Raw genomic sequence first — 15485 nt, 5'->3', positions numbered from 1 at the left:
TATTAGAATCCTAACGGGTCTTTAACATAGCCTAAGCTTAGACCGGTTAGTTTTGAAGAATAAATATGGTTTAATCGCGAGGAAGGCGAAAAACCGAAAAGGAATGTGACTTAGACCCTACAAGCTTGGATACTTGTATTACATGGGTAAACTAAACACATTCTGGATTTAGAGACTAAGATGATACGATTTGACCCGTTTCGGCTAATATGCGTGAACTAGTCACATAAGCCGATCCGAACGCGAAAGTGCGTAACGGGTAATCATATAAATCATATACATGTTTCCTGAGATTATATATACCAAATATGTTGTAATATCAGTAAGGTATGTCCAATTACGCCCCAAATGGTTTTAAATTCAAATTACGCCTTATAAGGGCATTTTGGTCATTTTAAAGGGTATAAAAGAGTTAAACTAAGATTCTGAGTCTTATATCTGAATAAATTAGTAATTATACTTAGTTTATCAAGTTATAACAGTAGGGTATCATATATATGTGAATTTTATTGATTACAACCATCTTATGTACCAAAAGGGCATTTTGGTAATTTCACATAAGCTTAAAGGGTCAAAACTGGGAATTTGAGTTTCTAACTCGGGTTTACTGTTATAATATAAATTTTTATAAAATATATCAGTAGGTATTAGACCTTTTATATAAAAACTAGTTTTGACATATACTATGTCGTAAAAATGCCTAAAAAGGCGATTTGGAGCCATTTCCGGGTTTTAAAAGAAAAGCTGATATTTTTATAATTCCAGAAGGCTCAAAATATTATATTTAGCATAATAAATCAGTAGGAAAAAGTTTGGGGTCAAAAGGTTTTGTAAAACTCATTCTATGGCCGAAAAGGGCAAAACCGGCATAAGCCGAATTAAGCTTAAAACCTCTAGTTATGCACATTCTAAAAATAAATAAAAAATCTTTAAAATTCCCAAAATATTATTATATAACAGTGGGCATAAAATTTTTGTATAAAATCTAAGTTTAAATAGGCTATGCGTTAATTACGCTAATTATTCACTAAGAAGGCTTCTAATTACGCTAATGAGCATAACTCTTAATCTAGACCTCAAACTGATGTCAAATTTTGGGAACAAGTTTATATTTCAGTGACTAACATGTCTACCCTTTTTATTTTTCAAAAATCATGATTTTTAGACCTTTGGGCATAATGGTCAACATATGTGCATTTAACGGAATCATGCATATGAACAAGATATCTAATGAACCGAGTTGTATAATCACTGGAGGATATACTAACATGTTATAAGGTCCAAAAAAAACTCTAAGGCAATCTTAATCTTGACTAAAACGGGTCAGAACTGAAAGTCAAAGCAAAAGTCAAACTATGCGACTTTCGGTTCCGAACCAGGTTTAAACAGAAAATTGTCGAGTTGAACATGTTGGAACATGTTCTTATACTTATTACCAAGTTATATTAATGTTCAAACAGGTTACATGCAACCTACATTGCTAATTATGTATTAATTTGAAATTAAGCATCCTGTTGACTTTTTATAGTTAGCTTTGACTCGACAATTGACATGCTTAGAGTGGGAATCTGGAAATACCCTTTTAAGGATTTGTTACCCACTTAATTACCTACTTAAAGGTATCTTTAATTCGTGATTTGACAGAGCACATTATGATTAATCACGAAGTCAAACCTTAATTACGATGGTTTGACTTTTACTTAATTAGTTAAGCTAGAATGGATTAAAGGAGGTTAAGGACACTTACAAGAGTCCTAAGAAGGATTATGGAGCCTAAGAAAACTTGGTGTAGACCAGAGGAGTTCCAGAGGTGCCTTGAATCAAAGTCCCAAGTGAGCAAGCTCAAATGGTTACAATTCAAGTCCTTATATAATGAACCAAGAGGTCCAAGATTGTGACAAACAAGTCTACAATGGTTGGGGGATCATCCCAGGTGTCCCTAGAGGGCTAATTACTGCCTAGCAAGCCCATGGTTTCAAAATTTTACGTTTTAAGTCGGTTAAACGGGCTAGACAGGCAGCTGTCCAAAACCTGCTGCCAGCGACGGTCTTACGGACCGTAAGCTTGAGGCCTTACGGTCTGTAAGGACCTCTTGCGAACCGTAAGCTGAAATGGTTACGGTCCGTAACCGACCTTGCTGAAACATGCCCAGATACCCCCCTTACGGACCGTAAGCCTATGGCTTTGCGGTCCGTAATCGATGGCCAGAGGACAAAAACTTGTGAACTTTTAAGTCTTGACCATGCACTCAAACCAACTCCGAATTCAGTCCCTCTTTTTCAGATGTGGGACCATCTTGATCAGCCATTGCATGCCTAGCATGCTCTTACATGTTTCCCATTCAATTTCAACTCACAAGGGTCTTGCAAAGTGACGGAGATTACCAAGAATGAGTCTTGGATTCTCATAATAGTTGGCCAAAGGAAATAACTATATTGATTCCTATTTACAAGGATTTTAATTAACAATTTCAGTAGTAACAACCTATAATTCCAAAGTCTTTAATAAAGATGCAACTTTATTTATTTGAGAGCAACCGGTTATCATATAGGATGATTATCTAATGATTTAAGGATCTTGGGATTTATAACAATTCGGGTCGCTTAGAGGTGTTTTAATAACATGTCGCCCTTGGGTCGTTCAGAGGTATTTTAAATAACATGACGCCCTCTTTAAAATCCTACCATACATCTCTTTATTTGATCCGGGTTCCTGACACGTGTCCTCCATGACACGTGTCCTTATTTTATTGGACAGGAATTTTCGAGGTGTTACAGATTCTGAGCTCGAAACCGCTGGTTCTTCACTTTTATGTGGAATTTTATGTGTTTTATGTGGTTTTATGTGTTTATGTGTATCGATTTTGAAAATTTATACACTTTTCGCTTTTCTCTTTGATCAACACGCACAACTCGCATTGCACATTTATCTCGAAATGTTAACAAATCGCAATTATTGAGGAGTGTGATCCATACGCTGTGTTACTCGCTACTCTCGATCACGCTTCGCGAACCTTGAATGATAGGTGAATACATGCAATACATGTAGGTGAATACGTGCAAAATATAGTTGAATATGTGCTTCTATGCTCTATGTGCTTATGTGTTTACTTGCTTACGTGATTTATGTACCTATTTGATTACGTGGTTACATGTGAACGTGTTCCTGAGCTTTATCTAGTAGTAGTATGTTGAGAGGTGAGATTCAAATTGTTGGTGCATATGTCTATCGACTTCGTCTTGTATCGAGTCTTGTATTAGGATAGATAGATCAGGGCACAAAAGATGAGAAATATGTGTATCTGACCATTTCGCACGAAATGGTGATGGCCATTTCGTACGAAATGGGAAAGCCATTTCATGTGAACCGTTTCGTACGGAATGGTTGGCCTATAAATACGTGCCTTGGTGATTTCGTTTGTAACGTTTTTCGATTCCGGTAGCAAAGCTCTGCCGAAGTGTCTCCAGCATTGTAAAACGATCTGATATCAATACAAGAGACAGTTTAAGTGAACCTGTGTGTAAACCAGCTGAAATAACTCCGATACGTTTGTTTCCGCCTCTCTTATTGAACAAAAACTCTTCTGAACGACTCATTTGGTCGTGTAAACGATCCTATAATTGGTATCAGAGCGCAGGAGGAAGAGTTCCTACTATTTCAGCTGAAAATTTCTGATTTCTACTCACTTTCTTCACATTTTTCAAAACTAAACAAGATTTTACGGATAAAATGGCTTGATTTTCTCATATAACGTGCGAAACACTATTTTAACAAACCCTTGAAAGAATCAGACCTTAATTCGAAGTAAAACTTTATCAATTTGTTGAAAAACTGTTCGAAAGTGTGACGTCAGATCCATTCGCACAAATTGGATATCATTTCGTTTGACTTTGCAGCCATTACGCACGAAATAAGCTTCCATTTCGCATCAAGTTTCATTTCGTGTGAAAGATCATATCATTTCGTACGGATTGGTTTAGTTGCCTTCATTTCGCACCAGTTTGTCCATTTCGTTTGAATTATACACTTCATTTCACGCAAAGTGGGTAACAAGGTCCATTTCGTTTGAAGAGGTCCATTTCGCTTGAAAGTCTCATTTCGTGTGAAACATCTCCATTTCGTTTGAAAGATTGAGTTTGTGAATTCTTGATAACCGAATCATGGAGAACGAGTTCTACAATGCCTTTGCTAGTCCGATGACTATTACTCAGAATACGATGCTAGAAAATGAAACGGGCACAACGCAAAAACCGCCTAAGCTTATTAGTATTGAGGAGTATAGTGGATGGGCCGAACGTTTTGAAAATTGGGTTCAAGCATATTACCTAGATGCATGGGAATGTACATAATATCGATATATCAGACCGGTTAAGGACAACGGAGAGAAGGTTGATATTAAAGATTTGAGTGTTGATGAGAAAAAGAAATACAAAGATGAAAAATTGATGGTTAGTCTTTTGCAGCAAGCTATAAAGGAAGAAATCTTGATCTTACTACAACACAACGGAAGTGCACAATCAATATGGAAAGAACTAAAATCGAAGTTTGTTGGTAGTAAAGAGATGATCAAGAATAAAATGTCGCTTTTGAAAAGAATTTGACCTATTTCGTGGACTAAAAACTGAAAATACCAAGCAGATTATCGAAAGATATTGTAATTTGACAATGAACATGAAGAGATTGAACATAAAAAAAGATAATGATGAATTGATTGAAAAATTGGCTGATGCGTTGCCACATAATGTCTGGGGCACGTATCTTATGATGTTGAAAAATAAACCTGAATTTGATAATCTAACGTTGAGCTCGTTTATTGAACAACTCGAAGCTCAAGAGATGGAACAACGAAAGAAAGCAAGAATGAAGAACTACGATAGTGAACAAGACATTGGTCTGTATTACAAAGGTGGTGTTAGTGATAAGACCAACATTGCACCAAAGATTGAAACTGCTTTCAATGAAAAAAGCTCGTCTGGAAGTTCATCTCAAGGATCAAGTAGCAAAACTGGATTCTCTTCATATCCATCGTTCGATCCAAATTTTTCAGCAACAAAGAGTGGCAAAGTACTTTAATGCAACATTGCTTTAAATCTTGAGAATGATCAAAATTACTCTGAAGAAGTAGCAAAAAGTCATATGTATTTGTTGGTGACCGTGTTAGAGTCGTATGGGAGTTTAGTTGCAGGAAGGATCGGAAATCCAATGTTGACAAAAGAGGATTACGATCAGATCGATGCTGAGGAGATGGAGTTAATGGATATAAAGTGGTGATTGGCTAGTGTGTTGAGAAGAGCTGAAAAGTTTAAACAGATTACAGGAAGAGATGATTTCCGTGATGCAAATGTTTCTACTTTAGGATTTGATAAATCTAAAGTTACTTGTTTTCGTTGCAGGGAAAAAGGGCATTTCAAGCGAGAATGCACAAATCGTGAAGCAAGTGGAGCTCAAAATCCGTTTAACAATAATGATTACTATCGAAAAGCGATTTATCATCAAGTTGCTCAACAGCCGTATCAACAACAAGAACCACAAACTGCACATGCTAAGAAGATGATCGAGGAGCCATCAAAGAGAGCTTGTTATGGTATAATAGATCAAGATGATGAAAGATTACCAGAAGGTTTTAGCTGGGACAATGAAGAAGTACAACAACGAGTTGATTCATAACATGAACATGCTGAAAGAATCATATGATGTTTTAAACAAAGCCATGAATCAATATAACGAGTCAAGCAGTGAACAAGCTACAGCCATGAAGACACTCAATGGAGCATACATGATAAAGCAGGAAATGGTCAATTATTACATTGGGATGTGTGCTGAGCTTGAACAAAAATTAGAAACTCAGAAGATAGAAACTGAAAGAGTAAACAAGTTGTTGAAAAGTTACTCATGTTCTTCTTATGTGATTGACAGGATTTACCTCATAGCTGAAGGCATGAAGGCATTTGAAGAAGTCACATCTGAAGTGAAGACTTCTGAAACAAAAGAGAAGACTGAAGTGAAAAATTCTGATAAGAAACAAAGTGTCAGTTACAACAAGTGTCCACCCCCGCTTGAAAGTGGATATTCTCCATGAAATCCAAATTTAGAAAGAGTAAAAAAGGCAACCAACTTATAGTGGGAATCTGAGCATTCAGATAATTTGCCAGACAACATTGATGTCACGTACACATCATCCGACACTGATCATGAGTCCGAGATAATTAAGAAAGTGATCGATCAAGTGTTGGATAAAGATGAAACGGAGGAGTCAAAGTCAGAGTCAAAGCCTGAGTCCGACACGTCAAGTCCAAAAGTCAAACAGGGAAAAAGGGTGTACAATAAAGAATTTCTGTTATCAAAATTTAATTTGAATAATGAAATATTCAAAGTAGCATATACTTTGAATGATTCTGACAAATTATATTCTGATGATGAATTTTCAATAAGAGGTGTAAAAGCTGAAATGATCAAAAAGGTTTTCAAACTAACAGAAATTAATATTTCTGAAATAAAAGATGTAAATCTTTCTAAAAAACCTAAAAAGTACACCTCAAGATTTCAACAAAAATTAAACAAGAAAAGAGGTTACAGTTCTGGATATGGTTTTCAAAAGAAACCAAACCATAACGGTAATTTCAAAAAAAAAAAAAAGGATTGGGTTTTATTCCACCAGAAAATCATAAAAATAAAAAAAACTTATAAAACAAAAACTGTATTTGTTTCAGGTTGAAGTTCGGAGGAAGAGGAAAAAAGCTCATTCTGGAAAGAATCAAACAAAGAATTCCTTGCTAAGAAGCAAGAGGGAATGAAGAATGAAGCTGCTCAGAAAAAGAAGGAGACGAGAACCTGTTTTCAGTGCAACACAATTAGTCACATTGCCAGGAACTGTCCAAAGGCAATACAAACAAAACAGGGAGTCTCAGAAAAATTGAAAGAAAAGATGGTTGAAAATGAACCACCAACCAAACAATTTATTGTTTTCAAAAATTCAAAATTTGAGGTTGGTGAGTGTTCAAAAGGTTTTTACAAAAGAAAAGTGAAGCTTAACAACCAAAAGTGGGCTGTTAAGAAATCAGATGATAGTTCTAGAAATGATTCTGATTCATCAAAATCAGAGGAGCTATTTTCTGGCGATGAATCTGACTCGTCAAAGTCAGAAGAGCCACAAGTTGAGTTGAAAAGTGAAAATTCAGTACCGCCATTGGATGATGAAAATTTTCCACCATTGCGGGCTGAAAATTTAAAATAAAAAATTGGAAAAGTTGAGATTTCAAATCAGTTTTTTTATGAAAAGAAAGAATTTGATGTTGAAAAAGCCTTTAACCCCAAAAACATCGAAAAATTCAAAAATGAGTTTTGTTGTGAAAAGAGGAAATGATAGTACATCAGTGGACTATCACAACACGCTAAAGAATTGTAAAGTCAAATGTGATAAACGATCTCACTGACGATATGCCAGTATGTTTTTATACATTCAGTAGATTGTTTTTGAGATATAAACCTAAATATCAAATACTTACTTATCTCGTGGGGAACATCTCTCGGATATATAGGTAACCCTTGAAATCTTGTTTGAAAGGCTTTCTATTTCTGACATACTAAGTCTTTGTGCATGATGATATCTGGGGTATTATACCAGGATTTCTGATTTTGTTGGAGCAATAGCCTAGTCCTCGTATAATACTTTGTACAGCTTTAATCTTAAAGCCTACCCTCAGTATAAAAAATGATGAAACATTGAAAAATGCTAATCATGTGTTGTTGAAGAAAAGATCCCAAAACGGGACACACCTAAAGTTGAGCCATCATCTCTTTGTCTGAACGAAAGTTCTAACCTGAGCTCTCATGGTCTCACATTACCCGTTTACAGATATCATTAGTATACATTCACCTATAAGACTGAATATAGAAGTCTGGATACGAGAGTATATTCCGAGGTGGTACACGCAAATAAGTTTAAGTGCTTAAAACACTAAACTCGTATCTCAAAACAGTTGAACTATGTGTAAAAATTTAAAGTGGACCAGTATACTGTCAATCTAAATGAATCGTTTAGAACTTAAAATGTTTAAAGCTTAACGGTGTTAGTGATTTGTCTCAAAAACTTATATGATCCTCTTACACAAACTCACAAAAATATTGTCTGTAAATATTTCTTTACTTCATTTCATTAAAATCAAAAATCCAAAAAGATTTTCAGTGTGTTTTAGCATAAATTTTTTGAAAATACAAAAAGATTTTCGACAACTGATGATGAAAAACTGATTTTCAAAATTCCGAGTGCTAAACATGATGAACTGGTTTGGGAAAGTTTGTTCAAGATGGAAAGTGTAGTTAAAAGTTTGAGATAATTTGAAAAATGTCAAAATCTAACAATTGATGGTTTGAATTTGTTTCTACAAGTGGTAAGCAGAGAATAAATTTGTCAAAATTTAAATTTGTGAAATTTATTGTGAGGTAGAGATTTGTGCAGGAAAAATTTGCTAGGTTACGATTCCTGAAAGCTGAGAGAAAGCCAGGGTCCAGATCCTGTGGCTACGGAGAGTCAGGAAACGTTCCTGAATCAGTGAAAACTGCAAAATGTGATGAGCAGAGTTTGAGCTAGGTTTCCGATTCAAAGCCAGTAGATGGTGAATTCTAGACTGCGATCCCAGCTTATCGAAAGGGGGAGTCTGAAGATGCATAGAGCCAGCTTCTGATCCTGGAACTATGTCCACGCCATCTGCTGATGCTGAAGAACTTAAGGAATCAAGAGACCTGATCAAGAGAATTAGAAAGCTCAAGAGCCAGGTTGCGATTCTGATCCTGTAAAGAAAATAGTCAGATTGAGATTTTGGAAGAGAGAGAGAGAGAGAGAAGAAGAGAAAGAGATTGATTGAGGATGCTTACAATGGAGAATTCTTTAAAGAGAGCAAGAAGACTGATAAAGACTGAAGATGTGACATACCGAAGACTCGACACCGAAGACTTCGTCAACATCCAAGGGGGAGTCTGTTGGTGCATATGTCTGTCGACTTCGTCTTGTATCGAGTCTTGTATTAGGATAGACAGATCAGGGCACAAAATACGAGAAATATGTGTATCTGACCATTTCGCACGAAATGGAAAAAGACCATTTCGCACGAAATGGTGATGGCCATTTCGTACGAAATAGGAAAGCCATTTCGTGTGAACCGTTTCGTGCGGAATGGTTGGCCTATAAATACGTGCCTTGGTGATTTCATTTGTAAGTTTTTCGATTCCGGTAGCGAAGCTCTGCCGAAGTGTCTCCAGCATTGTAAAACGATCTGATATCAATACAAGAGACAGTTTAAGTGAACCTGTGTGTAAACCAGCTGAAATAACTCCGATACGTTTGTTTCCGCCTCTCGTATTGAACAAAAACTCTTCTGAACGACTCATTTGGTCGTGCAAACGATCCTATATGAATATATAGTGTCTGAATCCTATGGCGATGTCTGTTGCAGATAATGTCGTCATTCGGTTCGCATAGCTCTCGCACTGCTCGCAGAAAGCACGCCGACAAGCGTATCGCTTCTCTAGTCGCAAAGCAAATTGCTATGGTCATTCCGCAAATTGTGAGCGGACTTAATGAGAATGCTAGCAAGTCCTCTGAGGAATCTAGGACTGACTCTCCAAAGGTCACTTTCAACTTCAAGCAGTTTAAGGCCTATGGCTCCAAAGACTTCACAGGCGAAGACGGATCAAGTGCTATGTTTCAATGGTTCGACTCAATTGAGGTCACGCTACGCCAAAGCGGTTGTCCATATCACCTTCGCACTATCAACGCAACTGGCGTTTTCCAGTCCAGGGCTCTGGATTGGTGGACCGCCGAAAGGAACAGGCGTGGGAACGACGCAACCTATAGGCTTACTTGTGAGGAGTTGAAGGAACTGATGATGAAAGAATTCTGCCCTCCCCATGATTTCCAGAAGCTGGAGAACGAGTTTTGAAACATCAAGCAGGATGGTGGCGACAACGCCGGTCTAACTGACCGCTTCAAACAGCTGAGTATCATTTGTCCCAGCCAGGTGGCAACACCTGAGATGACGATCAAGAAATACATCCGTGCTTTACCGGATTCTGTTGCGGATTTCGTGCAAGCCGCGAAGATGACAACCATCGAAGAGACTTATCTCGAGATTAATGACAAGCGAGTTTTGGCTGGTTAGTTCAAGAATACCACCAAAAGTCTCCATCAAGTTACCACTACTCCCACTGCTGAAACCACCGCACCGCAAGCTTCCAAGTCTTCACGCCGCAAACGCAAGAACAACAAGAACAAGAACTGTGCTGTCACCGCCGCACCGCTAAACGCCGTACCTACCCAACTGCAACCCCAGAACCGCCAAGTAGCGGCACCAGTGACCAATGCACCGCCAGCTAAGCGCATGCCCGCTATGCCCTACTTATACTTACCATCATCCTGTTGGGATCGCATGTCGATTTTGTGTTCACTGCAACCTGTACGGTCACTTTACTGCCAACTGCCATACTGGTCCCCGCCAAGCTCAAGCTCAAGCTCAACGTCAAGCTCCTGCACTGCCAGCTCCACTTCCCGCTCCCCAGGGTCAACAAGCAGCTCCTGCCCCCGCTGCTCACGCAAGAGCCTGCTTTACATGTGGTGATCCTAACCACTTTGCAAATGTCTGCCCAAACAGAGTGGTGAAACAAGAGCCACAACAGTAACCAGCGCAACAACATCAACAGCAGCAGCCTCAGCAGCAGCAGCAACAACCAGCAGCACACGGACGTGCATTCAACATCAACAGCCACCAGGCGCAGAATGACAACAATGTGGTTAATGGTTGTAGGATCGAGATTCGATCAATACGGGTCAATCTGAGTCAAATCTAGGTCTCTAGAAAGGCGGAAACAGACTAGAAACCTTGAATCGGTGTTAGAATAGGAGTAGAAGAGTAGAAATACACTTTAAACAAGTTTTCCATTGATTATAAACGTTTTTGTACGAAGAGAAATGGACAGCAGTTCGGTACACTAGATCTCCAGAAGTTACAAATGAAAAACCCAACATGCCTATTTATAGGCACACCAGTTCGCATGAATTAACCAATCCACTTCGCACGAACTGGACAACTCCCAGTTCGTGCGACCTGACACATCTACATGCCAGTTCGTGCGAACTGGTTATAATACATACAAAACATAACTTTTAACCTATTACATCATACATGACACGACTCAGACTGATGACGTAGGCGATAGACATTATGCACCAACAACTCCCCCTTGGATATTGCCGCAGTCTTCAGTCAGCCTGTCTTCGAAACTTTCACAAAGACTTGAACTTCTCTTCATGACGCTTTGGCTTCTTCCATAACACTTTCTTTAGCTTTTCTTTCTCTTTAGCAACTTTCTTTTCTTCTTCAGCAAGTCTTTGCACAACTGTAAAACTAGCAGTTCTATCTTTTTCTTCATGTTCTTTTCTCTCCTTCTTAGCTTTCAGAAACTCTTCCTTATCAATCTTTCTCCACTTTGATAACCACATATTTTCAGATTTTATACCTTTCTGAAAACATATTGTAACAACTTTCTGAAACTGTAGAGCTTGATCTTTATCTTCAGCTTTATACCCAATCTTGTTCACAAACAAACACTCGATATCCTTTGTAGAAAAATTCACAATCCACATTGGATCGTACAGATGAATGTATCTACTATCATTCCCAACCTTGTAAACAATCACTGCTTCAGTTGTCATGCAGCTATACACCCAACATACAAACCCTTCATGAAAGTTTTGTTCCATCTTCGGCAATGGAATATTCTTCAACACTCTGGGCTTTTTGATCTGCAGAATTGTTTCTTCAATGCCTGTAACTGGATCAATCCTCTTCACTTTCTTAGGAAGATGTGGCTTCCAGTGTTTAAATTCTTTGAAAGCTTCAAACTTCATTAAACCCCACGTTGGCATATCGTGAACCCTGACTGGATAAGATAATGTTCTGACTTTGGGCAATTCTTCAACATCCCACCAAGGCAGAGACATTATATCTTGAATATACTGAAAATACTGAACGCCAAATTCTCTTCGAATTGCATACGCGTTGACTTGTGGCAAATAACCCCAACTTATTATATCTCCCAAAGAAACTTCTCTATCTGTTTTGTAATACTTCAGTGGTCTTTTGAATTTTCTTTCTGTATCTATCCTGAACCACTTCTTTCTTTCTTCGTGTTGTTCTTCTTTTGACATTTCTTGAAAACTTTTATTCTTTACACTTTCTACAACTTTCCTTCGCAGTTCATCTTCATTCGCTTGACTAAAAAATTCAGCAAGTGTCGGAAAGCTAGAAGTATCAACGTTAATGTTCTCAGACTGATCTTCATCACTCCAATCTTCCACTTCCACTTTGTCATAATTATCAACATCTTCAACGTACTTGTACTGATATTCTGGCTGCTGATTGATATCAAACTTGTTCAACTCTTCTTCAAAATCGAAGTTAAACTCATTATCTTCAATATGTGTCATCTTGATGATCTCAGCTCTTATGTAAGTATGCAGAATTTCACCTTCTTCTACATCGTGTTCAAGACGTAGAATCAATCTTGTACTTTGATCAACATTCTCAGCATCATCATGCTCCCCCTTTCCACTTGCATTCTCAGGTTCTTCATTTGCATCATCATGAAGATATTCATCAATCTTCTCTTCATTTGACGCTTCAGTTACTTTGATACCCGAAGCACCTTGATCATCATCATCATTGCCATCATCATCATCATCACTATGTACAGAATATACATCATCTGCATCATCTTTCCGAATATCATCATCATCTTCTTCATCATCATCTTCAATCTCACCAGATACTGAACAAATTGGACAAGGATCTAGAATAGACGTTTCTGGATCTTTTGTTGGCTCAGACACAATAATTGCCCTTTCAGTCACTTGAGCAACACCTTCAACTGGAACACTTTTGCCTTTATCTTTCATTTCAGCTTCAATTTCAGCTTTACGTCTTGCTCGTACTTCTTCAAGTTCGATCTCTTCAAATCTTTGTTCGATCGCCTTTCCAATCAAATTTTCCAACACTTTCTTCATCATATATGCTTCATGTTCTTTCATAGCGTTATTGGCTTCTAATTCTTTATTTTTCAATTTAAAGTACTCATTCTGCTCATCTCTTCGAGCCTTTTCTTCTTCCAATTCTGCTATTCGAACTTTCAAAATATCAATGTCGGCTTGATCAGCGTCAATCTTTTTCAACAAAGATGTGTTTTCAGATTCAACAGACTTTACACGTCCCTCTAACTTTTTTTCGTAACTAACACCTCATCCACCTTCTTTTGCAACTCTTTGACAAGATCATCATTGACAAAGCTAAAATCATCAAGCTTTTCAAGAACTTTACTCTCTGGAATACGTGGAAAATCTTTAAAACCGGACGATCCAGGAGTAGTTTGAACTGGTGGTTGTGTGGTTGGTGGTGTTTGTAAGATGTGTGGTGAAGTTATAAATGGTTGTTCATGAATAGGTGAAGTAATATGATGTTGTGGTGGTGATTGTTGTGATTGTAAATGTTCTGGTAATGGTTGTTGTGGTGGTGGTGATGGTGGTTTATTTTGTGGTGGTGGTGATGGTGGTTTATTTTATGGTTCTTGGATAGGTTTTGATTTCAGCTTGATTTTTAATTTTCGCACTGCTGGAGATTGGACACGTTTTTTTGACGTAGATTTCTTTCTACCTCCCGAAGATGGTGGTGCTACAACCTGAACATCTTCTGGTGGTACATACGTTTCATCATCATCGTCACCTGATCTCCTCTTTCTCTTCTTTTGTGTTTCTCTATCTCTTGGATCATAGTTTTCTTTGATCCATTTATCAACTTTAGCATCAACCTCATGTTCTGAACCAGATAAACTCTTTTCTTCATCACCAACTACTTTCTCACTAGCTGTTTTTTTAGCTTCCAAAGTATCATCAATATCTCTCATCAAACGCCCAGTTTCAGGAGATAACTGATCATGATCTATTTCAACGTTAGCTTCTGTTTCATCTTCCTCTGGTTCATCAACCAGCATTGTCTCAACAGCTTTCTTTTTACGCTTCTTTTGAGATTGAGAAGACGATCCTTCTTCTGTTTGAACTTTCGGAGTTCTCTTTCCACCTCTTTTCTTTTCTTTTTCAACTTTTGTAAACCGCTCATTTCGAGTTCCGCTAAAATCTTCTAACTTAGTTAATTCATCAGCTGCACTTTTTTCTTTCATCTCAGCATCATTCTTCCACTTTAAATGATTCACTGGATCTGGATCTTCATATTTTTCATCTTTTATGAATCCGAAAAACTCTGTCTTCGTCTTCGGTTCTGGCCAATTCGTTGTATACTTGGATAATCTGATCAACGTCTCGTTATCCATGTGATGCAACACCATCAGATCATTTTCTTCAGCTTTCACCAGATTCGGATACGCGTGATCCAACATCATCTGCACAATCTCGGATACACCCAACTTCTACTACCTGAAGTAATATTATCTTTCATGTAGTGAAAAATGATTTTAGAAAAGTTGTATTTCTTGTTCAACACCAACGCTCTCACCATACACATCTGATAATCTTTCATCACATTATATCCACCCTTTCTGTGACTAAGCGCAAGAATCACTGAATGAATAAAGAACTTGTATGGCTTTGTAAAACATGCTTCAAATAATTTGCTTTGTTCAATGGACCATTATATCCCATTCTCAGCATTCAACCTTTGACCATTCTTTCTGGAAACCCTGTTGGTGATTTTTCATCATCTGGAACACTTCTCGAACAAGTTGTTCAGTGATTATGATCTCTTTATCTTCACCATCAATATGAACAATTGAATTAATGACATTATTCTTTTCATCATAAGTAGCCTTTTTCCAGAAACGATCAACATGAGATTTGAAAACTTGGTGCTGATTCGTCAACGCCTTCTGAATCGATAAACGCTTCATGAAGGGCAAAATCTCCTTGAATACGACCATTTTTGCACATTTTTCAAGACAAACTATACTTTCACACGATCTGGTGTTCATGCGAAGTGATGTTCACACGGTCTGACCATTTCATGCGGTCTGGTCTCAAACGAACTGAAACATTTCAAACGATGTGACTTCAAATGAACTGATCAACTCACACGATGTGGAACTCAAACGATCTGGCGAATCTCAAGCGGTCTGGCCATCTCGTGCGAACTGAATGATTTAAACAGTGTGGCTATCTCGTACGAACTGACTTATCACTTCGTTTGAATTAACAAGTATGAACAGTGAAATTACAGATTTTAAAACTTGATTTTATGATGAATTGAAGCCCTAGATCTGATCTACAACACATTCTGAACACAGTGATGTAATTTTTGTTCATTTTAGTCCATTACATAACCCTAGATCTAAATTCAAACACCTGGTTGTCCGAGTTCATGGGAATTCGTTAGATCTGGTTCAATTAAACATCAATCCCTACCTTTCCCATGATATAAGTTGTGTAAACC

The 15485-nt window shown here is 37.7% G+C and overlaps 1 protein-coding gene across 1 annotated transcript; it reads right to left on the bottom strand.

Moving 5' to 3' along the window:
• Positions 1 to 11278: 11278 nt before the first annotated feature.
• On the bottom strand, positions 11279 to 14442 carry LOC110914321. The gene is made up of 4 exons (XM_022159121.1): positions 13701 to 14442; positions 13288 to 13370; positions 12817 to 13213; positions 11279 to 12759 (listed from the first exon to the last, which is right to left on the bottom strand). Exons 1-4 carry the CDS (start codon positions 14440 to 14442, stop codon positions 11279 to 11281), a joined length of 2703 nt encoding a protein of 900 aa, XP_022014813.1.
• Positions 14443 to 15485: the final 1043 nt, after the last annotated feature.

Source organism: Helianthus annuus, chromosome 15 (assembly GCF_002127325.2).
Source record: "Helianthus annuus cultivar XRQ/B chromosome 15, HanXRQr2.0-SUNRISE, whole genome shotgun sequence".
In the NCBI taxonomy this organism is placed as follows: Eukaryota; Viridiplantae; Streptophyta; class Magnoliopsida; order Asterales; family Asteraceae; genus Helianthus; species Helianthus annuus.
This window is presented reverse-complemented; position numbering and strand designations above follow the sequence as displayed.

Excerpts from the sequence above, each read along its gene's own strand:
- LOC110914321 (XM_022159121.1), bottom strand. The coding sequence starts at position 14,442 with ATGATGTTGGATCACGCGTATCCGAATCTGGTGAAAGCTGAAGAAAAT. Across the intron at positions 13,214-13,287 it reads TGCAAAAGAAGGTGGATGAG|ATTGACGCTGATCAAGCCGA; the intron begins GTGTTAGTTACG and ends TTGTTGAAAAAG. Across the intron at positions 12,760-12,816 it reads TCCAATTTGTTCAGTATCTG|ATGATGTATATTCTGTACAT; the intron begins GTGAGATTGAAG and ends AAGATGATGCAG.